General features: G+C 45.0%; 1 protein-coding gene across 1 annotated transcript in view; it reads left to right on the top strand.

Annotated features, from left to right (window-relative positions):
- The first annotated feature begins 9725 nt into the window (after positions 1–9725).
- RADX (RPA1 related single stranded DNA binding protein, X-linked) overlaps positions 9726–22641 on the top strand; it is a 529236-nt gene continuing 516320 nt past the window's right edge. Inside the window, exon 1 of the mRNA XM_085608035.1 lies at positions 9726–10092. Coding sequence (XP_085464161.1) covers positions 9741–10092 — 352 coding nt within the window. The 5' untranslated portion in view covers positions 9726–9740. The remainder of the gene's footprint in view (positions 10093–22641) is intronic.

Here is a 22641-nt window from a genome sequence, read left to right as displayed (position 1 = left end):
ATGCTCTGCCGTCATCCTGAACATTTCTTTGTAAATATGTATGTTTATTATTTGGAATCATTTCTCAAATTTTTTAGTAAAAATAAAAAACTGTAGAGTACTTTAACATCGTCTGCGTGTGGTATAAAATTTCAAATAAAGAAATAAAAACGTAGAAATTACCAGCATTCGCAGGGTTCTATACTTTATGGAATGCTCTCCGACACCCCACTGTACTACCGGCGGCCATGTCTATGTTTCTACAGGGCAATGCCTGCAATGTTCAGCTCATGGTTTGTGCACGTGGAGGGGCGCAGCTGGCACCGGAAGTACAGCTAATAGCAGCAGGCCGGACATAAAGGAAGCATAGCTGCCAAGGTTTCAGATTGCTAAGTGTGACATTTTTATAATGTCAGCGTAATTATGAGTGACATTTCAACAACTACGAGTGACACTTTTTTCGCAAGGAAAATCAAGCAATAAAAACAAAGGCAACATAAATATCAAAAATTACACCCATTTGAGCAACGAGAAACTGTAAGAAGATTTTAAAACGGCTGCAAAGCACTGGAAATGGAAGGGTACACGCGTAGCTTAGAGGTCACAACCCCTCTGCAGACTGTAATTTATCTCAAAAGGACACACTGAGCAATTTGATAAAAATCAATTTGTTGATAACAGCAGGGTGTGCGTCACCGCCCGTTATTTATTAACAATCTGAGGCTACGTTGCATTGCTAGTCTAAGTAATTAACATTGAGACAATTAAGCATGGGGGTGCATGCAAGCCTCAGGAGAAAAGTACACATAGCCTAGGGGTCACAATTCGGCTGTAGGCAGTTTTATTTCAAATATATATTTTTTGAGAGTGTGAGCATTAAAAAGCCCCACTATCTAAGAGTACTTGCACCAGTGCGTGTTATGCAGCAGGCTGTAAAAGTAGTCTAAAAAATACATATGGCACTGCACAGAAGTGTTTGCTTTAAAACATACCTGCACTCCTACTGACTCCTGAAGATGAATGACTTCTTGTGGCAGCTGTGCATCGGATCCCACGCGCAGGTGCCGACATGAGAAGCTTAGACAGCTCCTATACTTCTGCACAGGTTCGCCGGCGACTCAGAAGGCCTGCCTCACTCGAGTAAGCCATAGGTAGGCCTGAGGTCATGGGTCAAGTCGCCAGGCGGGATCTCATCATGCTGCTTTGAGCCGCTCTCAGCGGCCTTGCCCAGCACTTAGCAGGCTGTTGACCAACTTAATTTAGCCGCGGCCGTGCCAGCGTTGCCTGGGACCGCCTGTCCTGGATGGCGTGCGTTGGTGGTGTGAATCAATCCATTTAGGGGAGGGAATGTGGTCCGTCGGCTGCGCTGCCGACTTTGGTGCAGGAAACCAAGGCTCGAGGTCGCGTCCACATCCTGTGATTCTGGGCAAATCACTTAATCTCCCCGTGCCTGAATATGTAATGTAAATACGGTGCTATGTAAAGCGCTCTAATACTAGGGTGACCAGACGTCCTGGATTTGCCCAGACAATCCCCGTTTTTCACCAGCTGTCCGGGCAGAATTTGGCAATTTTGTCTCATGTCCCGGTTTTTAGAAGGGGTTGACTGAAACAGTGAGAGTCACTTTTTTGGGGGTGTTCTAAAGCTTTGCTAGTTAGAAACTGTTATAAGAAAGCAATTTAATTAATAGGTATGATTTGGATTGTAGAAATTACATTGTATTTACATTCTTAATGCATCTTCCGTGATTGTATGTTGATGACAGCTGTCATTCTGCGCCAATCTGTGGATGAAAAATGGTAGTCCTTCTATTTTCCCCAAATGTCCCGGTTTTTGGTTCTCAAGATATGGTCACTCTGCCTATCTAATACCTTCGGGTCGAGTTCGCGCTATATAAAAGATGCAATAAAATAAAAAATCCCCACCGGGACAGGGTCGAGTACCTCGAAGCTGGCTCCCATGAGCAGAATTATGGCACCGCCTAAACGTGCAGCACAAAACTTTGATAAATGCCGCCCGCTCGATGTGCACCGCGGGCGGCAGCTGAGCTCAGCATGACTGCGGGACCGGACCTGTGACTCACTCGTCCCCGCCTTAGCCCGTAACCGTGTCTGTGTGAGGAAGGTTGGGATTGCCCAGAAGAGACTGGTGACCCGGTCGCGACTCGATCGCGCGCACGCACCACCACTATGCGGTGCGTGCAGCGTGCGTGCGCTTGTGCAGGCAGTCAGTAGTTGCAAGCCGGTCACGTGAGCTTGCTTTGCACTTCGAACAGGGCCGCGAGGCACTGACGGCCCGTTGCGGCGGCCTTTATAATTTATTTGGGGACACTTACTGACAAAGTGTTAGACAGTGAGTGTCCCCAAATAAATTATAAAGGCCGCCGCAACGGGCCGCCAGTGCCACGCGGCCGCCGCCTCCTAAACAGTGCCGCCTGGGGCGGTCCGCCCCCCTCGCCCCCCCCTAGCTACGCCACTGTGTATACAAAAAAGGCTACCATCTACTGCCATATATCACAACTGTATTTGTTTTATTTGCTTTAACCCAACCTTTCACAATGTTTAAAAACATATTTTACCAAAGAGGGTTGAAGAATACAACAAAAAAAGAGCTCCACCATTTTAAAAAGTTTGAAGTTTGATTGGAGTCACAAATAGTGGAGAAAAAGAGAAGGAAAAAGGAAGAAGAAAGAAGAAGCAAAGAGTAAAAAAGTCTATTTTTTTTTCCTTTTTTTGTGTGTCCTCATCTCACCAAAAGTGTCTGCAATTCTTGCATGGCCGCTTAACCGAACAGTGCGCCCCACAGCCTCTGCATTCACTTTGGTCCCAAGCCAGGCTGCCCCTTTATTAGCGACTTGGTGTAATCATAGGACCAACGGATTTCACAAAAAGCCCAGGCCTCTACCCCAATCAGTAAAGGCCTGCCAGATATTTAAATTATCGTCGTTATTGCTATGATACTGGTCTAGTCTGGCCACTGAAAAGGCAGCTCTAATCCAGTACTGGGGCTTTGGGTGCAAAGGGTCTCTCCATTTCAAACATATCTCCCTTCGGGCAATTAAAATCAGATTCACCAGTAGACCTCTGTGGATGTGCCTCAGTTTCTTACTCAGCATACCATCGTCTCCAAAAAACACCGTAGTTATATTTAGGCAGATTTCTTCTTTGAAAATCCCACTTAAAGCTTCCTCAATTCCACTCCAAAAGCGAGCAAGTTTGGGACATTCAAAGAAGATGTGAAGGTCATTGGCCTGGGACAGATCACATCTTGGACATTTCGGTTTGGAGAGAGGGGCGAACTTTGCGATCTTGGCAGGAGTATAGTATAATGTATTGATAACAAAAAAGTGGTTCTTCTTAAGATTAGCCGGCTTAATGTATTTATACAACAGCTTCAGGGATGGTTCATAAAGATCTTCAATTATACCTCCAAGTAGAGTTTGCTTCCAAATATGGGTTGATGGGGGGAGATCCTTAACCTCTGCCTCTCCCAGCATTTTATACCATTTTGTGATTTCTATATATTTAAGATTTATATCCTGAAGGGAACTCTCAACCTCCCACAGCCCATGAATATTTCTCTTCTCAGCTGAAAACCACGAAGCCAGTTGTATATATTTATATCTAGGGAGGCCCTCCCCACTCTTTGGTCTTAATTAATTAATTGGAAATTAATGTCTGACGCAATTGCAGTTCCCCTCTTACACATATGGAACACGTCCATTACAACTGGCCTGTTCCCGGATTGCTGGAAACAGGCTACTCTTCTCCCGCTGAAAAAAAAACCCCAAGGCACGCCGGATGATCTGAGCAATCTCCGACCCATCTCTCTTTTAGCAGCCCCTGGCAAAATGCTCGAAAAACTGATCCAACGGCAGCTTAACAGTTTTGTTGAAGAAAGTGGTGCCCTACATGAAACTCAGTCTGGCTTTAGGGCCGGCTTTAGCACCGAGACAGCCCTCATTGAGGTTGCCGAGTCGATCAGGTGGTCCTTAGATTCAGGGGCATCAGCCATGCTGGTGCTCCTGGATCTATCCGCTGCGTCGGACACGGTAGATCACAGCAGACTGCTGTTTCGACTTAGGGACATCGGCCTTGGAGATAAAACACTTAACTGGCTACACTCCTATCTCACAGATCGGTCCCAGAAAGTGGCTCTGGGCCCCTTTTCTTCTGAACCTAAAGGCCTCTGGTGTGGTGTCCCACAGGGGTCGGCACTCAGCCCTCTGCTGTTCAATGTCCATCTGGCCCCTCTTTTCACTCTGATTGCTAAATGGGAGGTCAAGGCAATATCATACGCAGATGACACTCAATTAGTCTTTCCCTATTCAGATACGTCAGAGGCAGCTTTTAGTAAAATCAGGGGCTGTCTTCGAGACGTGGCCAAATGGATGAACACCAATGAACTCAAAATGAATGCTAGTAAAACAGAGGTGTTATTCTTTGGTAATCTCAAACACCCCCCTCCGGATCTGTGGTGGCCTACAGAAATGGGTCCTGCTCCATCTCCCGGTAACCATGTAAAAAATCTTGGAGTAAGATAGGATGAGAATTTGTCCTTCTTGCCGCACATACAACAGCTTACCGCTGGCTGCCTGCACAAACTTAGAAATTTGCGAAAACTTCTGCCCCTGCTCCCAGTCGAGTGTCGAAAAACGGTCGTTCATGCAACAATCACATCTCGACTTGACTATTCTAATGGCCTCTTTCTTGGCCTGCCCAAATATGCGGTGCAACGCTTACAGATCGTGCAGAATGCGGCTGCGAGATTGATAAAACGTGTCCCTTTCAGGCAGCATATCTCTCCGCATCTGCACGAGCTGCACTGGTTGCCAGTGGCAAGCAGGATTAAGTTCAAGGTGCTCACCTTGGCTTTCAGAGCACTAAAAGGTACGTGCCCCAACTATCTAAAACTTCGACTTTCCCGCTATCACCAAATACGAGAGCTGCGCTCAAACTCTTTGCTCAAGCTTACTACTCCGCGTGCGAGGAAAGCCAGACTTGGTGGCAGGTCCTTTTCTGTCGGCACGGCTAAATTATGGAATATTCTGCCCCCTGCCATTCAATCTGCCACGACAGAAGCTAGTTTTAGGAAGGTCCTAAAAACTTGGCTCTTTAGGCAATATTCTTGATCCCCCCCTGACTACTCACTCTAGGCTGTAGGACTCGCTAGCGCCGGGACACCTCTCTGGAGGTAGCTGTTCGCGCTCTACAAATATCTGTATTATTATTATTATTATTAAAACCTCCCATGGGAGTACCCCCTCTGAAGAGACCAGATCTGACCAGGTGGAGATACCAGCTCTTTTAATTGGAATTGCCAAACAGTCTTTAAGACACTCCGGTGTCACAGGAGAGTCCCAAATTGGGACACAATTTGAGTAGTATCCTATCAACCACCTGGATCTAATCTTATACCAAAGATTCAGGGCATCCCTTAAAACTTTCAATCAAACTTTTTTGAAGAATCTGGGTGCTCCGAATTTATATGAAAAGCCTTCACCACCCTCCTGCCTTATCATCTCTGCTAAAAGTCTGCCCCAAGTTGAATCATCTGGTTTTGAAAGCATCACCTGAATATTTTTAAATTGAAGAGCAAAACAATAACATTTTAGGTCTGGGAGAGCCAAACCCCCTTTGATCAGCCTACGTCTCAGTTTCTTCCAGGCCAATCTGTCCCCCTTCTGTGCCCAAATAAAACTTGCAATCTTACTTTGAACTTTATTGATATCTGATTCCAGGAAGGCAAGGGGACTAGCGTTGAAAAGAAATGTTAATTTAGGAAGTATAACCATTTTAACCAGGTTAACCCTGCCGTAGATTGTTAACGGGAGATTTTTCCACCTGGCTAAAATTCGGCCGACTTCTTTAGTTATTCTATTCAAATGTATCTGCGCAATTTTCTCGATCTCTTTAACTATTATAATGCCCAGATATTTGAGCTCTTTACTGATGTTGCCCGCCCAATTGTCTACATTCCAGAGCATCACCTCGGTTTTAGCGGTATTAGCTAAATACCCTGAATAGGCACCAAATTCTAACAACAGAGCTTCAGCCCTAGGTATTGTTACCCCTGGGTCGTCAGTGTATATTAGCAAGTCATCCGCATATAGGGCGATCTTACTACTGTATTGATGGGATTTGAATGGGGTAATCTGTTCATCTGCCCTAATAGCTTGGGTAAGGGGTTCTATATATATGTTAAAAAGCAGGGATGAAAGGGGGCAACGCTGCCGTGTCCCTCTGAGGATATCAAAGCTGGATGTTAGAACTCCATTTACCAGAATCTTAGCAGAAGCCCCCTGATAACAGTTTACCAGGCTTTGAATAAAAATAAGCCCAAACCCCATAGCCCTCAGGGTTTCCCAAAGGTAAACCCAACAGACTCTATCGAACACCTTGGCTGCATCCAACGCCACTACAGCCAAGGGTTCGCATCGAGCGGTTGCAAGATCTATATTGCCTATTAACTGTTGCGTTAATTCTTGAATGTGTCTTTTGGGGATAAAGCCTTTCTGATCAATATTGATTAACTGAGGGGCAATTTTAACTACCCTGCCTGCTAGAATGCTCATAAAGATCTTATAATCAGCATTCAGCAGGGATATCGGTCTATATGAGTCTGCCCTCAGCGGGTCTTTGCCAGGCTTTAAGATAAGAACAATGGTTGCCTCCTTCCAAGAGCTAGGTACCTTACCATCTAATCGATAAACTGAATTAAACAGAACACCCAATATAGGGGCCAGTTCATCGAGCAGATGTTTGGAAATCTCACTAGGAATGGCATCTGTACCAGCTGCTTTATTATTTTTGCACTTCCGAATTTGTTCCCTGATCTCAAGCTCCGTTACAGGGGCATCAAGTGTGTCCCGACTTTCCTCTGTTACACGCAGTTTTTTTTTATACCCTAGCCAGGTCCTAAGTGCCTCCAGGTTATGTGTAATTTCCTCTTTATAGAGTTTCTGCAAATAGGGAGATAAGCCGCGCTTGGATATCATCTGTCCTACTTGAGGTTTCAACATTTTCATTAATGATTAGTTCACTTATATGGTTTTTTGCACGATCCGCCCTAGCTTTCCATGCCAACAAAGCACCTGCCTTCCCACCATACTCTAAGTTCTGCATGGATTTGGAGAGCCACTGAGCCTTGCATTTTAAATCAAGCATAGCTCTAAACTCCTGACGTGCGTTGTCAAGATCTTTCTGTTTTTGGGATATACTATCGGTGTCCCCCTGATTAATCCTAATCCTTTCTGCCTCTAACCGCAAGATTTTTTCCTCCATTAGCCGAAAATCCAGAGTTTCCTCCTTATTCTTTGCGCTAATACGGCCGTGGAGGAACCCCCGAATGTATGCCTTATAGGCATCCCACACAAATTCCATGGAAGTGGAGCCCATATTATCTAGAAACTAATTTTGTGTTGCACCTTTAAGGTCTCTTACTATCTCGGAGTCAGATAAGACAGATCTTTTGAGTGTCCATCTTGGTCTTATATTACTTCCACACCCTTTTAGATTAAATGCTACAGGGGCGTGATCAGATATGTGACTGGGCAGAAAGTCTATCGAGGTTACACTCTCCGCAATAGAGCGACTCATGAAGGCATAATCAATCCTTGAAAAGTGTCCATATTTTTTACTGTGGAATGTATACCCCTGTTTGTTGCCCCTCTTTGCCCTCCACAGATCTACAAGCTCTAAATCATGTAGCATATTATTCATAGCCTGACGAACCCGGGGGGCTCCAATGTAATGACTCTGGTTTGCTCTATCCTTAAGGGGATCTAACAGGACATTAAAATCTCCACCTATTATTACTGATGAGACTTTTTCCATCAAGACCCATTGTAACTTACAAACATAGGTAGGATCATCTATGTTAGGGCTAGAGAAGGAGGCACATGTCAACTCTGACCCTCCAAAATCTAAGCTAGCCATTGCCCATCTCCCAGACGGATCTGTTTTTACTGATTTAATAGTGCAACCCACTCCATGCTTAATCAAAATGGCCACTCCCTTACAGTGGACCATCTGCTCTGACACACAATAGTTTTTTATCCATGAGTATTTAGAAAAAAACAGCACAGCTCTCTATTTGGCTCAAGTGGGTCTCCTGAATTAGACAGATTTGGGCTGGACTTTGTTCAAAATACTTAATTACTAACCTCTGTATATGAGGGCAGCGTAACCTGTTTATGTTCCACAACAGGAATTTTAGATCGCTACTGCCCATTACTAGATCTTAACTGTGAGAAGCGCCCATCGCCTATACCTACCCCTAAGAGCAATACTCCAGAACATATCACCTAGACAAAGTGATTGAGATAGAGGACCTTTTTTTGGATTTTTTCCCGCTGCTCCCCCACCCGTGCTCCCCCCACTTCCCACCCTCCCTCTGTGCCCCACTCCCCCACTGGGGAACCCTCCCTACTATTAGGCAATAACCTAAACGGCGTCCGGTCCTTGGGTCAATTAAAAAACTACATTACCCATTTACACACCCTAACTCTCTCTGGTCCTAAGCCTCCCCATTTTGAAAAAAGGAAACAAAAAAAAAGATCAGCCTCCCTTATACCTCTCCTCCTCCCTTAATTTTTTTAATAAGATCATCCGCCTCATCTACTGAGCGAAAAATGTACATCTGATTGTTCCACATGACTAGAAGAGAAGCTGGAAACCTCAGTTGAGCCCTTGTCCCCAATTTATTTAATTCCATCATTCGTTTGCCCATCTCCCATTGCTTCTGCGCTGTTGTGTGGCAAATGTCAGACCTAATGTTAAATGTAAAGGTATTAGAGAGGACATTAGATGTAAGTGTCCCTTCCTTCAGAGCTGCTGATAGTATTGCCTCCTTTACTGTGTACGTAAGGAAATTAACCAAGATCTTCCTATTTTTCAGTCTTGTTGGGTTCCTCTTATAGGGATCACAATGTACCCCTTGTATTTCTCGCTCCAAATCAATAGTTTCATTGCTAATAGGATTTCTTAGGACTGTCTCTTTAAGTAGTGAGATCACAAAACCCTTAAGGTCTGAACCTTCTAGAGCTTCGGGAACATTGATCAATCTCAGATTATTCCTTCTAGAGTGGTTTTCCAGCCGTTCGAGATCGTCCTTCATTTCCTTATTTTGATTCTTTAATTTAGTCATTTCTACTGAAGAGGTGCTCATAGCGTCCTTAATGTTAGGAATCTCTTGTTCGAGCGCATCCGTTCTTAGGGAAACCTCTTCCAGCTTCTGGGCTAACACAGCACACGAGGCTTGTATTGCCGCTTGATTGTTTTCAGAGACAGTGAATCTACTCCCTATCTCTTCTTTTAGTGCCAATAAGGTATCAGCCACCGAGCCACCCCCATCCCCAGGGGGGGAAATATGTAGAAAAGACTGAAACTGGGACTAGGACGGGTTTGCTTGCTGCGATGCCTCTGCACAGAGACAGGATCGCTATCTTGCACCTCTAAAATAGCAAAGCGGTTTGAGAGTGGAACTACAGGGTGGACAAAGGTCTGGGAGCCACATAGATTCTCTAGAGGAACTTCTGTCAAATTATCAGAGGCTGGAAGTGGAGGGGAGTTTTGGGTTACTGTCAACAGAGACTTGCTTTGTAATATTGGTTTACATCGGGAGAACATGGCGGCCGTGAGCTGAGCGGTCGCTTGCCGCCAGGGCTCCACTCTGCCTAACGATGGAAATGCTGTAATGCTGTAAGGGAGGAGATGTGAATAGTTAATTAAGCTTTACCCCCCCTCAAGACTCACTTGGCGATGTTCGTTGGAGTGTCTGCTGACCTCCCACGCTGGTCTCTGGCTGCCCTGGAACTGAGGAGGGGCAGAAAGGTAGCAGCTTGTGGTCTCCTCCGAGGCGGTCTCCTCCGAGGTGAATCCGGAGGAACCAGTGGCAGAGGCAGCACAGGAAGAGCGGCTGCTGCCACTGCGACCGCGCTGGAGCGTGACGCCGAGGGAGAGAGACGGAGAGAGACAGACTTGGGACTGACCGCAGTGAGACGCGGATTTGTTCCAGTAGCCTCAAGTCAGAAGGTAAAGGAGGTAAAGGAGCGCGAGGTTTCAGGGCGCCAGAAGGACGAAGACGGGGGCATACGTGAAGCACTCGAAGATGGTAAGCTTTCCCCCTTTACTGCCTTAGACTGAGGAGCCAGTCAAAGCCGACCGAGTTTGCTCCTGTGACTAGCCCAGCACAGTCGAGTATAGTCACGCAGGGGATTACAACAAAAGCAGGGAAAACTCCAAGAAGTAAGATAAGGAGTAAAATAGCAAAGAGAACTGGGAAACGAGGTGCAGCACAGGGGTCAACAGTGCAGGGGTCCAGAAAAGGGAAATCCTGTGATGATAACACCAAGGTACCCCCAGAAGGCAAAGTCGGAATAGACATACATCAGAAGGGAGGCAATATTTTGAAAATAGGGCTCGAAGGTACCTCTGAAGGTAGCTCCTCCCCTTCTTGGAATAATAAAGGCAAGGGCCCTAAAACCAGCAGAAAGACGGGTCTCCCTTTAGAGGCAAAAGTTAAAATCACTCCATCGTTAAGGTCTTATTTTAAGGTCCTCCCACATGTTTTAGACGTGGTAAAACAGGGAGAAGTATAACAAGAATGGTATGCAGTTCCTAATGTGAATGCAGGCGAACGTGTGTTGAGAAATGGGCTCTACTTAAGAGTAAGTAGTTGCGCAAGAAAGGGGAGAAGAAACTTCTCCTTGTTGGAAAAAGACCCTCACACACCCAGCCAGCTAGATGTCATGCTTCATCATCGGGTCTGCTCCTTATCGGGGCGGCGCTGCAATCCCCGATCGGCACCCAAGATGGGGCCTTCCTGGCGGAGATCTTTTTTCCAAAAGCCGGTGGGTGAAGTGCGTGTGAGGGCCCTAAATTGTGTAGGTGATAAAGATGTGTAGGAAAAAGTAAAATAGGGGAGAAGGTCCACTCAGAAAATTTTAATGAACGTGGCCCCTACCCTAATTAAAAATGAGACAAACCAACGCTAATCCCAACTCTAAGGATGTGGGTTATATGCGTCTATCAACCGGTCAACATGTTTCTTGCCCTTAAGTCTATTTGACAGCAATTCGTCAGGACCAAAAGATCTACCTACACTTAAATGGTGGTGGTCTATAGTACAGTATACAGGTGACCACCCTTACAGCACCCAAATAAAGTGTGGTACCTGAATTATAAAAACACAGCCTGCAAGGTAAAAGACAAGATTACAATACTAGAAATTCAAGTCACATTATATAGGATTTGTAATGACAATACATGCAACATAATGATGCAAACCGCATGCTAAACAAGGCAGAATATAGTAAATCCCTACAAGACGAAAGGATCTCTTAAGTGGCTTGTCATTTATGAGCTAATTGTAACTGCCAAAGTGACTGAATATACCTGAGTCCTATGCCTGTGAAAGTAACTCTCTGTGCCTCAATATGAGACTGGTATTACCTGAAAACTGAAACATACAAGAAATAAGTAAGTCATATAAGTATGTGCACAGTATTTCTCCCTGTGCTTTGGTTAACTACCCAAAGCTTTGTCACTAGGCTCTGTCTTGAGGAGGATGCGTATTAGTTCCTAGTTGGCTTCTGTAATCCTGTTAATATCCTGTTGATCCCTATTCTTTGCAAACGTATCTGCTTACTAAAGTTCCAATATTTTGCACATGACAGTCCTTAGTAAACTATAACCTCTAAGTCTTAGAACAGTTCAGGTAAATGTCCAGGAGTATAGTTCAAAGTTCTTTCCATCAACACAACTTCAGAATACTTCTCTGTAATCCAGTTATTCATTTGAAACAATCCTTAGGAAAGCAATAGTTCTTCAGTAGGAAATTCATGTAGTGAGTTCCTGGCTGCAGCAACATTGTAGCGCAATGGCCCAGCAAAGAACTCTGTTAATCTACTCAATGAGGCAACATCCCTGCGGTCTCTCAAGAAGAGGTGGGAATGTGCGGCCTGCTGGGAACTGTAGTTCATTGCCAGCATTCTGCAGCGCAGCCTTTCCTCCATACTTATGAGGCTTCAATCCAAACACCAGGCTCTGTGTTTACCGCCAACCTGCCCTAAGGAACCTAGCACAACGGATTTGGAGTATGGCATATGCACACAGGGGCTACACCAAACCGAGCAGCCGACCATGCCCCCTAGGGGCTGTTAGCAGTACCTCCATCCCCACAGCCTGGGAAAAGGGCGAGGTTTAGGCTACTGTAGGTGCCAAGTGCTGCATCTTTATACATCAGACAACTTCCTGGAAATTCACCAGCAAATTACTAACATTCAAAATAGTGATAATGAGTTGTTGCATTTTAGTTTGGATTACAAATTATATTTGGGGATGGGGGTATGAACGCTCTAAAGGTTAAGCTATCTTTGTGTTCCTTCTTTCAGTTCTTAGCTACATCTGTGTCGACTGCAGACCGCCGTAATTAATGTAAGGGACACTTCCCTCGCTTCCTGACGATGACTGTTGTGAAAATTATTTACGATAAAGAGGAAGGGCATGGAGTGTTTTTCTCTCACTCTCTTTCTGACACACACACACACACACACCCTTCCCTAATCTAGCCTATAATGGGCATGTTTATTTGTCCATGCTGAAAACGGGGGTCAATTAAAGTACCCTGAAAGAAGCCGACGTTCCTAGCCCCTGAGGTATGATTTTTCCAAAGTGTGCTTCCTTTGTAGATACCTTGCTCGTGTGTTGATACTTTTGGGTCTCAGGATTTCGCCCTGCACCTTACCATTAGGGTACCCAAACTTTCACACGAGTCTAGAAACGACTGTGGCAGTGTATAGGCGTGTGCGTTGGCTTGCCTCAGGAAGCTTGACTTCTTAGATAATGCGCTGAGACACCCTGCTTCATTTTTCTGTGATTGACGTGCTCTGATCAATTTTATTTTGTCACCTTACCATCCAAGGAGTTAAGAAAGCCATAACGGCAGCGGCCCCAACTGAACACAGAGGGGGGAAGATCACTCAATCAACATCCGGCAGGGAAATGTGTACAAACGCAGTGCGGTTCTGGTCCCTGGTTTGGGAGGTCTTTCTATGATAACTAAATCTGTGTTTTGGTTATCAGCCAAGCGAGATCAAAGAAACTGCACTCAACTTTTAAGGGTTCGGGGCGCGGCATATGTCCTAATTGACTAGTCCCAGGTCATTACACCCTTCCTTCCTGCTAAATCAGTAAGTGTCTTCTCAGCCATTTCTCAGTGCTGGGAAGTGGGCTGGAGGTGTTGATCACCACTTATTGTTGCCCATGTGTGTGGAGGATGTATTCCAAATCCGCTTGCACTAGGAGCTTAATTTGTAACATAACATAACTGCCAGGGCCCTCACCAGGAGGCCACTGCAGCTCCCACCAGCCATTGCCCCTGCCAGCGCTGCCAATGGCATTAACAACACAATTACAAACCATCAACAAATGTGACCATTCCAACTATTCCAGGCCCCCAAAGCTATAAGAGTTGACTTAATAACAACTGTAGTTCTGCTCATTTCTAAATTACACACACAGTGCCACCATGTGTCAGTTCTCATAAATGCTGGTGTTGACAATTAAGTACTGGTGCTGAGCACCGGAAACCACCGGCTCAAATTAAGCAGAGGCAAGCACTGGCGATCATCACCCAGTGCTGGTGCAGTGTGGACTGAAGCTCAAAGGAGGCACTGCACTGCAGCGTGCCGGCAATTAACTACGATTCACAGACAGGTAGGGGAAGAGAGGATCATGAAGGAATCCCCTGGTACTACCTCCCTATGCACATAGGAGGGCGTGCAGCTCTTGGGTGAGGCTTGTTTTGTTGTGAAGGATGGAGTAGGATTAGTAGAGATTTGTTTAAATCCTATTTTAGTAATGGTTTGTGATAATCGATTTGACAGTAAAAAGAGCTTGATCCAACGCTGGAAATAGAAAACATTTTCTCTGGGAACTCATAAATTGGGGGTAGTTGCAGATGAGGGCAAGGTCATGAAGGGCAGAGCCATGAGGAGCGGAGTGAAGAAAAGTTAGTGTATGCATTATTTTTAAAGAAATTGGAAAGAAGGGAAAATGTAATAAGAAAGCTATTCTGTTTTACATAATTGATCAGAAACGGATTGCATTTTAAGCTTATTTAGCAAGCCGAGGCACCTGCTGAGAAGATCTATGCGCATCCAGCAAGTTTCAGGGTTCGATCCATATGTATTGACGAGCGTGTAGAACGATTATGCCATTTTCAGTTGAGATGGGTTTTGTTAAATGCAATTATATGTACTGTAGAGCACAATGTTCATTCAGAGAAGCTTTGCAATTAGCAAAAAAGGTCTGAATTCAGCGTGTAACGGAGTTCTTGTGTTATGCTGTTCATAAAACTATTTTTATGAGCACTGCTTGAAAGTAATGGAGGTGTAGTGTGCCTCCTAGCACCTATGTGCCACCCCGTAGATGCCAGCCACCACTGGCTCTGTCGTATGTGGTGCTCAATCCTCAGCATCGGTGTAGTCTACCTCACTTTGCCTGCACCACGATACAGGCGGCTAGAATGAGCTCAACGCGACCTCGCCTCTATGGTGCCCAGGACTGGACTGGGGAACCAAAAGCAGCCCTCGCAAAAATGCTCAAGTCTGCCAGGTCCGTTGGTCTCCCCTCACAATCCGTCTCTTTCCATCCATCCATTATATTTCTCTCACTCTCGCCTCCCTTGCATCTCCCCCTCTGATTGTTTCCTCTCTACCTTCCGCCTCCGTGTCTCTCTTCTCTTGAAGCCTCCTGTTACTGCTGCAATTAACCTCGGTGAACTGTGGAAAGTGATAGAAGCACCAGAAGAGGACCTGGGCTTTCAAAACTGGCCTCTAAGGGCTCCGGTCCACCGCGGAAATGCCTGGTGGTAAAAATAGCCTGTCTGACCCTGATGGTGCCTTACTAGGACAAGTGCTCACCGTGCTCGGCGGAAAGACCTCCAAAGACTGCATGACCTCTTAACAGAATGTGATAGCGGCAGGACTAGCCCTTCTGGTGATGCCCTGTCTTAAGGCAATACAACCGCAGACTGGGTGGCCTTTCGCAAGATGCAAGAAAGAAAATCAAACAAGCCTGAGCAGAGGAAAAGCTGTGAGTATTGGGATGAAGCAACTAGCCTCCATGTGGTGTAGAACAAGGTTGAACCCCCAGCAGCATGTGAACTCATGGAGCTTGTGAACCTTGAGAGACATGCATGGGCATAAAAGTAGAGCATTGGGGGCAGAGTGGATGTACTCTACACTGACAACATGCACTTTATAGTAATTAGCATACGGTACTCCCTTGTGCTTGAGACTAAACATAGACAAAACTCAGACGAAGTAGGTTGGTAATAAATTGGATTGATGGTTGATTAGGGTATGAACCCTAGTCAGGTAGCAACCACAATCCTATCAGAGTAAAAAGCAAGCAAATCCTAAAATGACCTGCTCACCCCCTGGTAGCTTGGCACAGAGCCGTCAGCAATGTGTAAAGTATTTTGTGCAACACTTCAAACATTGAAACAGTGAATGTACCTCACAAAGAGTTTACACACCAATATAGAAAAATAGAAATTGATTTTATAAATACAACAAGGCCAAAACGACAAAAATCTAATAAGTAGAACTTAACATATGACTTTTTAAAGAAAAACTGTAAAATAGCGCTTAGAAGCAATAAGCGCTTACTTGGGATATCCGATCACGCTGGACCAGCACAAAGTCAAAAGTTCAGGCCAACCAAGAAGGAGCGAGGGTTGGATACAGGAACCCAGTGAGGCCTGCTGAACACAAGTCACTTAATCCTGGCTGCATCGCCATCAAAGATGCAGGGTGGCGCCAAATCGATGCACTGGTGTGGATCCATGCAGTGGCAGCAATATGACGGTCCTGATCCGTGCAGCAGTGGTAAAGAGGCAGTTCCGATGAGCAAAGAGCTGTGATGCAGAGATTTGTCATTGAGAATGCTGTTGACGGGGATGCAAAGACCTTGCGCAGGGGAGAGCATCGCGCAGTGGTGGTTCCGATGACAATGTACTGTGGCTGATCCAAGCAGCAGAGGCGATGCACCGGTTCTGATCCACGCAACAGGAGCGATGCACCTGTTCTGGTCCACGTACCATAAGCGATTGGCCAGCTCTTGTCCATGCAATAGGAACAATGGTGTTTCTTATCGATTCAACGGCAGTGATGTGCCATTTCGACAGAAGATGCATGGGTTTTGCTGGAACCGGCACCTTAGGCCCACTTCCACGGGTCCAGGACTGGGGTGGCACCACTTGACAGGGCAGATTCACAGATGGCAGAGTCCAGGTCCAGAAGCAGGTCGGTTGGAAGTCTTTTATGTCCCTCAGACTTCAGATGAGGAGGCCAACTAGTTAGCCCTTGGAGTCACTCTTGGTTCACGTGATGCAGGTCCAGTCCTTCTCACACATGCACAGTGCCCCTCGCTGAAATCACTACCAGAGTCTTCTTCCCGAGATTTTCAAAGGGGAATCCCCTCCTATGTTAGCTTCAGAGGTCTGGGCTCTCTCTTTTGTTCAGTGGGCTTGGGCAGGCCCATCCCTGGTAGTGTGACAGCTGATTGGTTGATGCAGATCAATTCGCCCAACCACTTTCCTCCTCAGTAGCTGGGTGAAGCATTGTTAATTGCTCCCTTTGTGTAGGGAGGCCTTTGTTCCTGCTCTTGGTGGGAAATGTAATTAACTGGGCACAGCAGAGTGACAAAAGGCCTGGGTCCTGATCCTGAGCTGAGCCAAAGAAATATGCCAATTCTGGATGACACATAAGTTGTAAAGGTATCATTGTGCAACTTGCAGGATTGATTTTCCCGCATAGGTTACACACCAATTCGATATGTCAATGGTCTCTGGAGGTCAAATGGAAGCAAAACTGCCCTAAAGCAGCTTTCACCCTTTGTGTATAATAAAGTGTCACTACAGACAAAACAGTAAATCACACTCACTTTCCCTCTTAGTGTACACTGACATTATATGGCCTACCCGTGGTCAATTTCTAATTCTGAAGAGTCCCCACTGTGCCAGGCTACCTCAAGGCAGTAGTCTCCCATGTGTAAGTGCAGCCCGTGCAACCCACACACATGTGCACACATCGTGTGTACATATGTTCACGTGTAACCAGCCATGTGCACCCTTACCCTTGCTGCATCACAGCAGCCTTCTCTTAAAAGGTTGCTGGCTGCAAACATGTGCAGTCCAATTACATATGTGATTACTGTGGGTGAGAAACGTAGTGAGATTCACCTACAGTAAAAAGTCCAAAACTGGGTGCTCAATAAAGCAAACACTCTGGGTGCACTGAATAGGCTCAACCAAATTGCAACACCCACTGATTGTTGGCTTGACATGTGATGTGTACTCTTTTTTGCAAAAAGCACCCTGTTATTTTGACTAATTATGCAATAAAACTACTGGAAATTTGTATCACAAATAAAGGTGTGGTCTTCCATATTTTTAACACTGGTCATTGTTGGTAGTTTAGGGCGGCCAGCAGTGATGCATTTTGCAGGTCTGTCCTGCAGTCATGTCTCCTGTCCTGCTGCTCGCGTGGAGGCACTGTGGGTCACGAATTGTCGCACATGTTTATTCCCTGTCACTTTTAACTCTCTCAAGTGACAAGCAACTCTCAATCTTTCAGCCCGTTCAAAAGTGGTGCTTTCTGTGGCTGGAAGAGAGGAGCTGCAGCACACGAGGAGTCTTGCACAATGCAGAATAAGGAGCATGTTTAAGGTATTGAATGCAAATCTAGCCACCTGCGGCTAAACAGCCATGAATGTATGAATTAAAACCATGCTGGAGACTAATCATGGGTGTATGCCCTTGCTGTTTGTTTTTTCATTAGGCCTACTTGAAAGTGGGGAAATATTTTCAAACAATGGGCAGATGTGCAGGTGGAATATGATTCACCCAGTATGAAACAGTTTTTTAAAGTAGTAGACCAGGCAATGCAGCAAACTACTACCTGCTGAAAAGTCTATACATTTATTAGCATATTGCAGTATGGTGAATGTATCATGAGACTGGACAGATCTCCACATCCACAGGTAGTAGCCAATCAAATTATGTTATCCCCACACTGAGTAGCAGCTCTTACATACATTCTAAATACTCCCAATCTTGCCAAAAGGGGAGAAGATGAATACGTGAAAAAGTGATTGCCCAAGAGCACACAATTTCTGAAAATGGGAGACAGGGATTGCAAACCATTTTTCCTGGTTCCATTTTTCCAACTAGTCCATAGGCGTGGTGGCATGAATTCTGATGACAAGGCCATGTGCTGCTCTTCCCAAGGAAATGTCACTGAGTTGTGGGCCATTCCTAGCTTTAAAATACCGTATTTATTTCCAGCATATTTAGGTGAAACACTAAAGCTGATATTAGTTGTTATACATCTTAGTTCCATAGCTAAATCGTTCCCTCTAGACTAGGTCCTGTGGCAGTAGGTGGTTACTGGGCAGTATACGGGGTACACACCGATATTTACAGTAGCTCTTCTAATAGCACACTGATGCAGCTGTGACCAGGATACTGTCCGTCACAGAGGATGCAGTCTAGTCTTTTTGACCAGTGGCCACACCCATCCCCGAAGACAACAGACTTTGCAGTTTTGACGTTCAGGCACCGCAGGAATAAAAGCTACATCCTGAGACCAACATTTTGCCTGTTATACTGAATACTTACCTGTATCTTCTTACCATGCTGATATTTTACTGCTGGAATTCTGTCTTCTCGTCTATCATCTCTCTGTCAGTCAGCCCGAATCGGGCCCTGGGGGCTTACTTGAGTTCCTGAAACCTGCCTGTCTCCAGCCTCTTAGGGAGCCATGGAGCTTGCCCATTTCTTTGTCTGTTTTACCACTCCGCAGAAGGAATTTGGGGACCTGCAATAGATAGTAAACCCCTTTTTCAACAGAGGACTGTTGCTACACATTAGTTAAGGTGCAAAGTAAAAATGTGATATGTTGAAGGACTTACCTTACTGGTTATCTGTTCTTCAGTATCATCACTTCTGGAGTTTTGAAAGTTGTTGAAAATAGAACACACTATATGAGAAACAGAAAAGCACCTTTTTTAGGTCTCGCTGAGCCCCAGCGCTTGCGCTGGCTCGAAGAGACATTTTGTATGTGGGATTTTCAAAGTGCTGCTGGCTGGCCTAACGCTTGCGTTCACACGATCGTGCCCACGCGCAGCCGGCCGCCAGCAGCACTTTGAAAACTCGTGTGCGTCATCGCGTTCACTTTCGCCTTCAGAGCGATCGCGATGACGCACGCGCACACACAACTCCCGCTTCTCCCCCTCCCCCACCACATTTTGCGTCTCCGGCCGCTCGAAAACAAAACACCTCAGCTGTGTATCAAACTGAAAATTGGTGCTACCCAAATGACCAGTGAGTTCACTGCTTTCTAAGTTCTGCTTCCTTCCAGTCCCAATGAACAGAACCGAAGGCACAGTTCGTAAACAAACCTCGTCTTCTTTTTTTCAGTATGAAGAGCAGAATAGGTGTCATGAGCCCACAGACACAAAGCCGACGTTAACCAACCTTTGAACAGCACTTTTTGCCATTGAAGGACAAAGTCCATATACTCAGCTGCATCTTTCGCCACAAACAGCACAACACGCACTTCCATCCGGCAGGAGAGTGCGCGCAGACACACACACAAGCGCACGCACATCCACCTCAACACTCCGTCTTACCTCACAGTGACACGCATCTAGACACCTACAACTCGCTTTTCCCTATATACATAAAAATCCAAAAGCACACAGCTCTTTTCTTCTCTGGGTTACGGTGATGGTTTTACCAGAGGAAGGAAAATGCCTAGATAATGGACTTCTTACCCCAAAGCAACGCGTCATTCCAATCTAGTACTTTGGGAAGAATATTATCATTCTAGTCCATGCTATGGAAACTGTCAGCTGCTATCTCCTACCGCCTCTCCCTGCCCTCTCTCTGCTTCCTGTTCCGGGTCACGAGGGGGAGGCGAGAGCATGGAGGACTGGAAAATTGCATTTCCGGCACTGGCCAAAACAAAGACTGAAAGAATTACGAAATCACGAGGCGCGGCTGCAGAGATCACTAGCAGCGCTTCGTTATGTTATCAAATTGCATAATGAAAATGCCGTAGCATGTTTGGCAATGGGAAGAGGGCTGCATTATTTTGTGATGGCTCATTGATTTTAGGCGTGCAATTACAGTTTTAAATTAGGCATTCTAGTTCCCTTCTGTTTCTGGAATCAAATAACGTAGATTTGAGAACAGCGGTGTTCGGCTACTTTTTAGTAAGGTGTTGTTATTTTTCACATTTTTTTAGCGGTGTCTATTCTTCCGCCCATGTCACTTTGCATGCCACTGATGCAAACGGTTCTATGACGTCAGTTACTGTGTTGTCTGTATTTTTGCGTTTATAGCGTGTACCTTTCCCGAACGTGTCCGAGCGCTTTACAGTAGAACCAGTTACATTACATAAGGACTTAAGAGTACATGGATTACGTATAAGATATGAAACAGATACTCGAGTCTAAACACAGAAGGAAAACGTTACAACGGTGTTTACGAACTGTTCAATTATAACTAAAGAGGCTGAAGTTAGCTTCTTATTCAGCTAGCATTTTATTCGCAGGCTGAAGTTAGCTTCTAATTCAGCTAGCATCTTATTGGAGGTGGAAGTTAGCATCTTTTTTGGGCAGCATCTTATCCGCCCAGCATTTTATTTGCAGGCAACATTTTATATAGAAAAACCCCTTAAATAAGGACTTTTCATTGCCATACTATAAATGTATTGCTTTTCAATCACAACACATACCACTAATATGCCTATCAGGATTTAGTCTGACACAAGCCAGCTGTTCACCAAATCAGGGGACAACTTTGCCACACACAGCACTCACAATCATCTTTAAACAAGCATTTGCAATGCATTAGGTCTCGCATTTACGCGAGTTTGAGCTATTGACATTGCAAATAACAATGCTTATTGGCATTGTCATTTACAATGCCAATAGCTTTAACTCGTGTAACTGTGAGACCTATTGCATTACAAATGCTTGTTTGTTTCGCAAGACTGTTGTCTTAAGGTCTGCTGTAGGACATTTGGCGATCTAATGCAATTGCCAGTACTTATTCACTGTTGGAAGTATTAAGGGAATGATACCATAAGTCCCCAGATCCTTGGCATGATATTCATTGGCTAAATAGGTAATATGAGGGTTCCATAAGGAATTCAGATATGTTACTGCTCTTTATCAAAATTATTCAGTGATAATATTGTTTTTGTGTTTTTCTAGGGATCTTCATATGCAATTACTGTTTTGCCAAAAAACACACTTTTTTAAGTGGGAAAGGAGGATTTCTTTGGTAAACTGAATTCAGGAGAAGTAAACAGGATTATCCTTTACACCTTGTATCAGAGTGCCCTCTACTTATCACTTTTATTTCATATGTTAGATAGACATTCTGTAGTGACCAGAAAGTGAACCAGCGAGAACTACCTGTGCACAGAAAAAGCATACTAGTCAAGGAGGGTGTTGTTTCTTCTTTTACTAACTTCCCATTTCCCCTGAGTACTGGCACTATTTGAATCTTCTATGATTATTCAGACGGAATCAGTGGTTGGGTGGCATAGGGAACTAGCTTCTAATATCGCATCTCGTTCCTATGGGATTGCCCAAACTGAAAAAGAAACTAAAGAACAGGCTAGTGCTGTAGCGCTATAGACTATTTCATTCCATTTGGAGATCAGATTAGTTCATTTTGTAAAGCGGACTCCAAAAGTTGCAATAATGCAGTCAAGTCTTACTCCAGGGGATGGTGAAGGGATTAAAACTCAAATACAGTATGAATAGTAATCACACTTGTTACGCTCAAGTGATGTATTTGAAGATATTCTGAACTAAACGAGGGGTAATCAGAATTAAACCCCAAAATTTGTACTGCAGAGTTCATAGTCACTCAGCTCCTCAACAAATGTCTTCCGATGTCTCCATGCACGCAAAGCGCCCTGAGAAGATAATGCAGAATTTAGCCCCTTATTTAATTGCAGGCTGAAGTTAGCATTTTACTCGGTCAGCATCTTATTCACAGGCTGCATTTTCTATAAAACATGTTTAAGCTTTCCAGTTTTCTGTTTATAGTGGCAATATCCGATAAAACCCTACTTAATCTGTAATAGGTTTTAAACGAGATACATAGATTTTTCCACATGCCTGCAGTAGCTCTGCTGTGACACTGGAGAGCGCCAAAGTAGTGTCAATACAGGCAATTAGGTAATAACATTTATATGGTTATGTTGGGGCGTTGGGGGTTAGCTTCCCACCTTCTCTTTTTCAAGGCTTTTCGGCTCCACACCCTTTCTAGTATTACCTTGCTGGCAAGAACTTTCCATCAAGAGAGGGCATCTCTGAATCCCCAATATGATGGCCACACTATAACCCACTAGTCCGCTCTCTATGCCAATTAACTATTTTACTGACTGAGGAAGTTTTTCCAGACAGGAGGCCGGTTGTTCTTCTGTATCAGAGAGGTGAATGCTCTTTTACACACCTGTAAAAAACGACTACATACATGGTTATGGAGTGGTAGGACCTTCCTTGGATCTGTTGCCTCCATACCTGCCAAGGTTTCACATTGCTTATGTGTGAAATTTCCATGGCTTCAGTG

This window comes from Triturus cristatus, chromosome 5_2, assembly GCF_964204655.1.
Source record: "Triturus cristatus chromosome 5_2, aTriCri1.1, whole genome shotgun sequence".
In the NCBI taxonomy this organism is placed as follows: Eukaryota; Metazoa; Chordata; class Amphibia; order Caudata; family Salamandridae; genus Triturus; species Triturus cristatus.
Note: the sequence above shows the minus strand (reverse complement) of the source record. Positions and strands in the feature narration are given on the sequence as shown.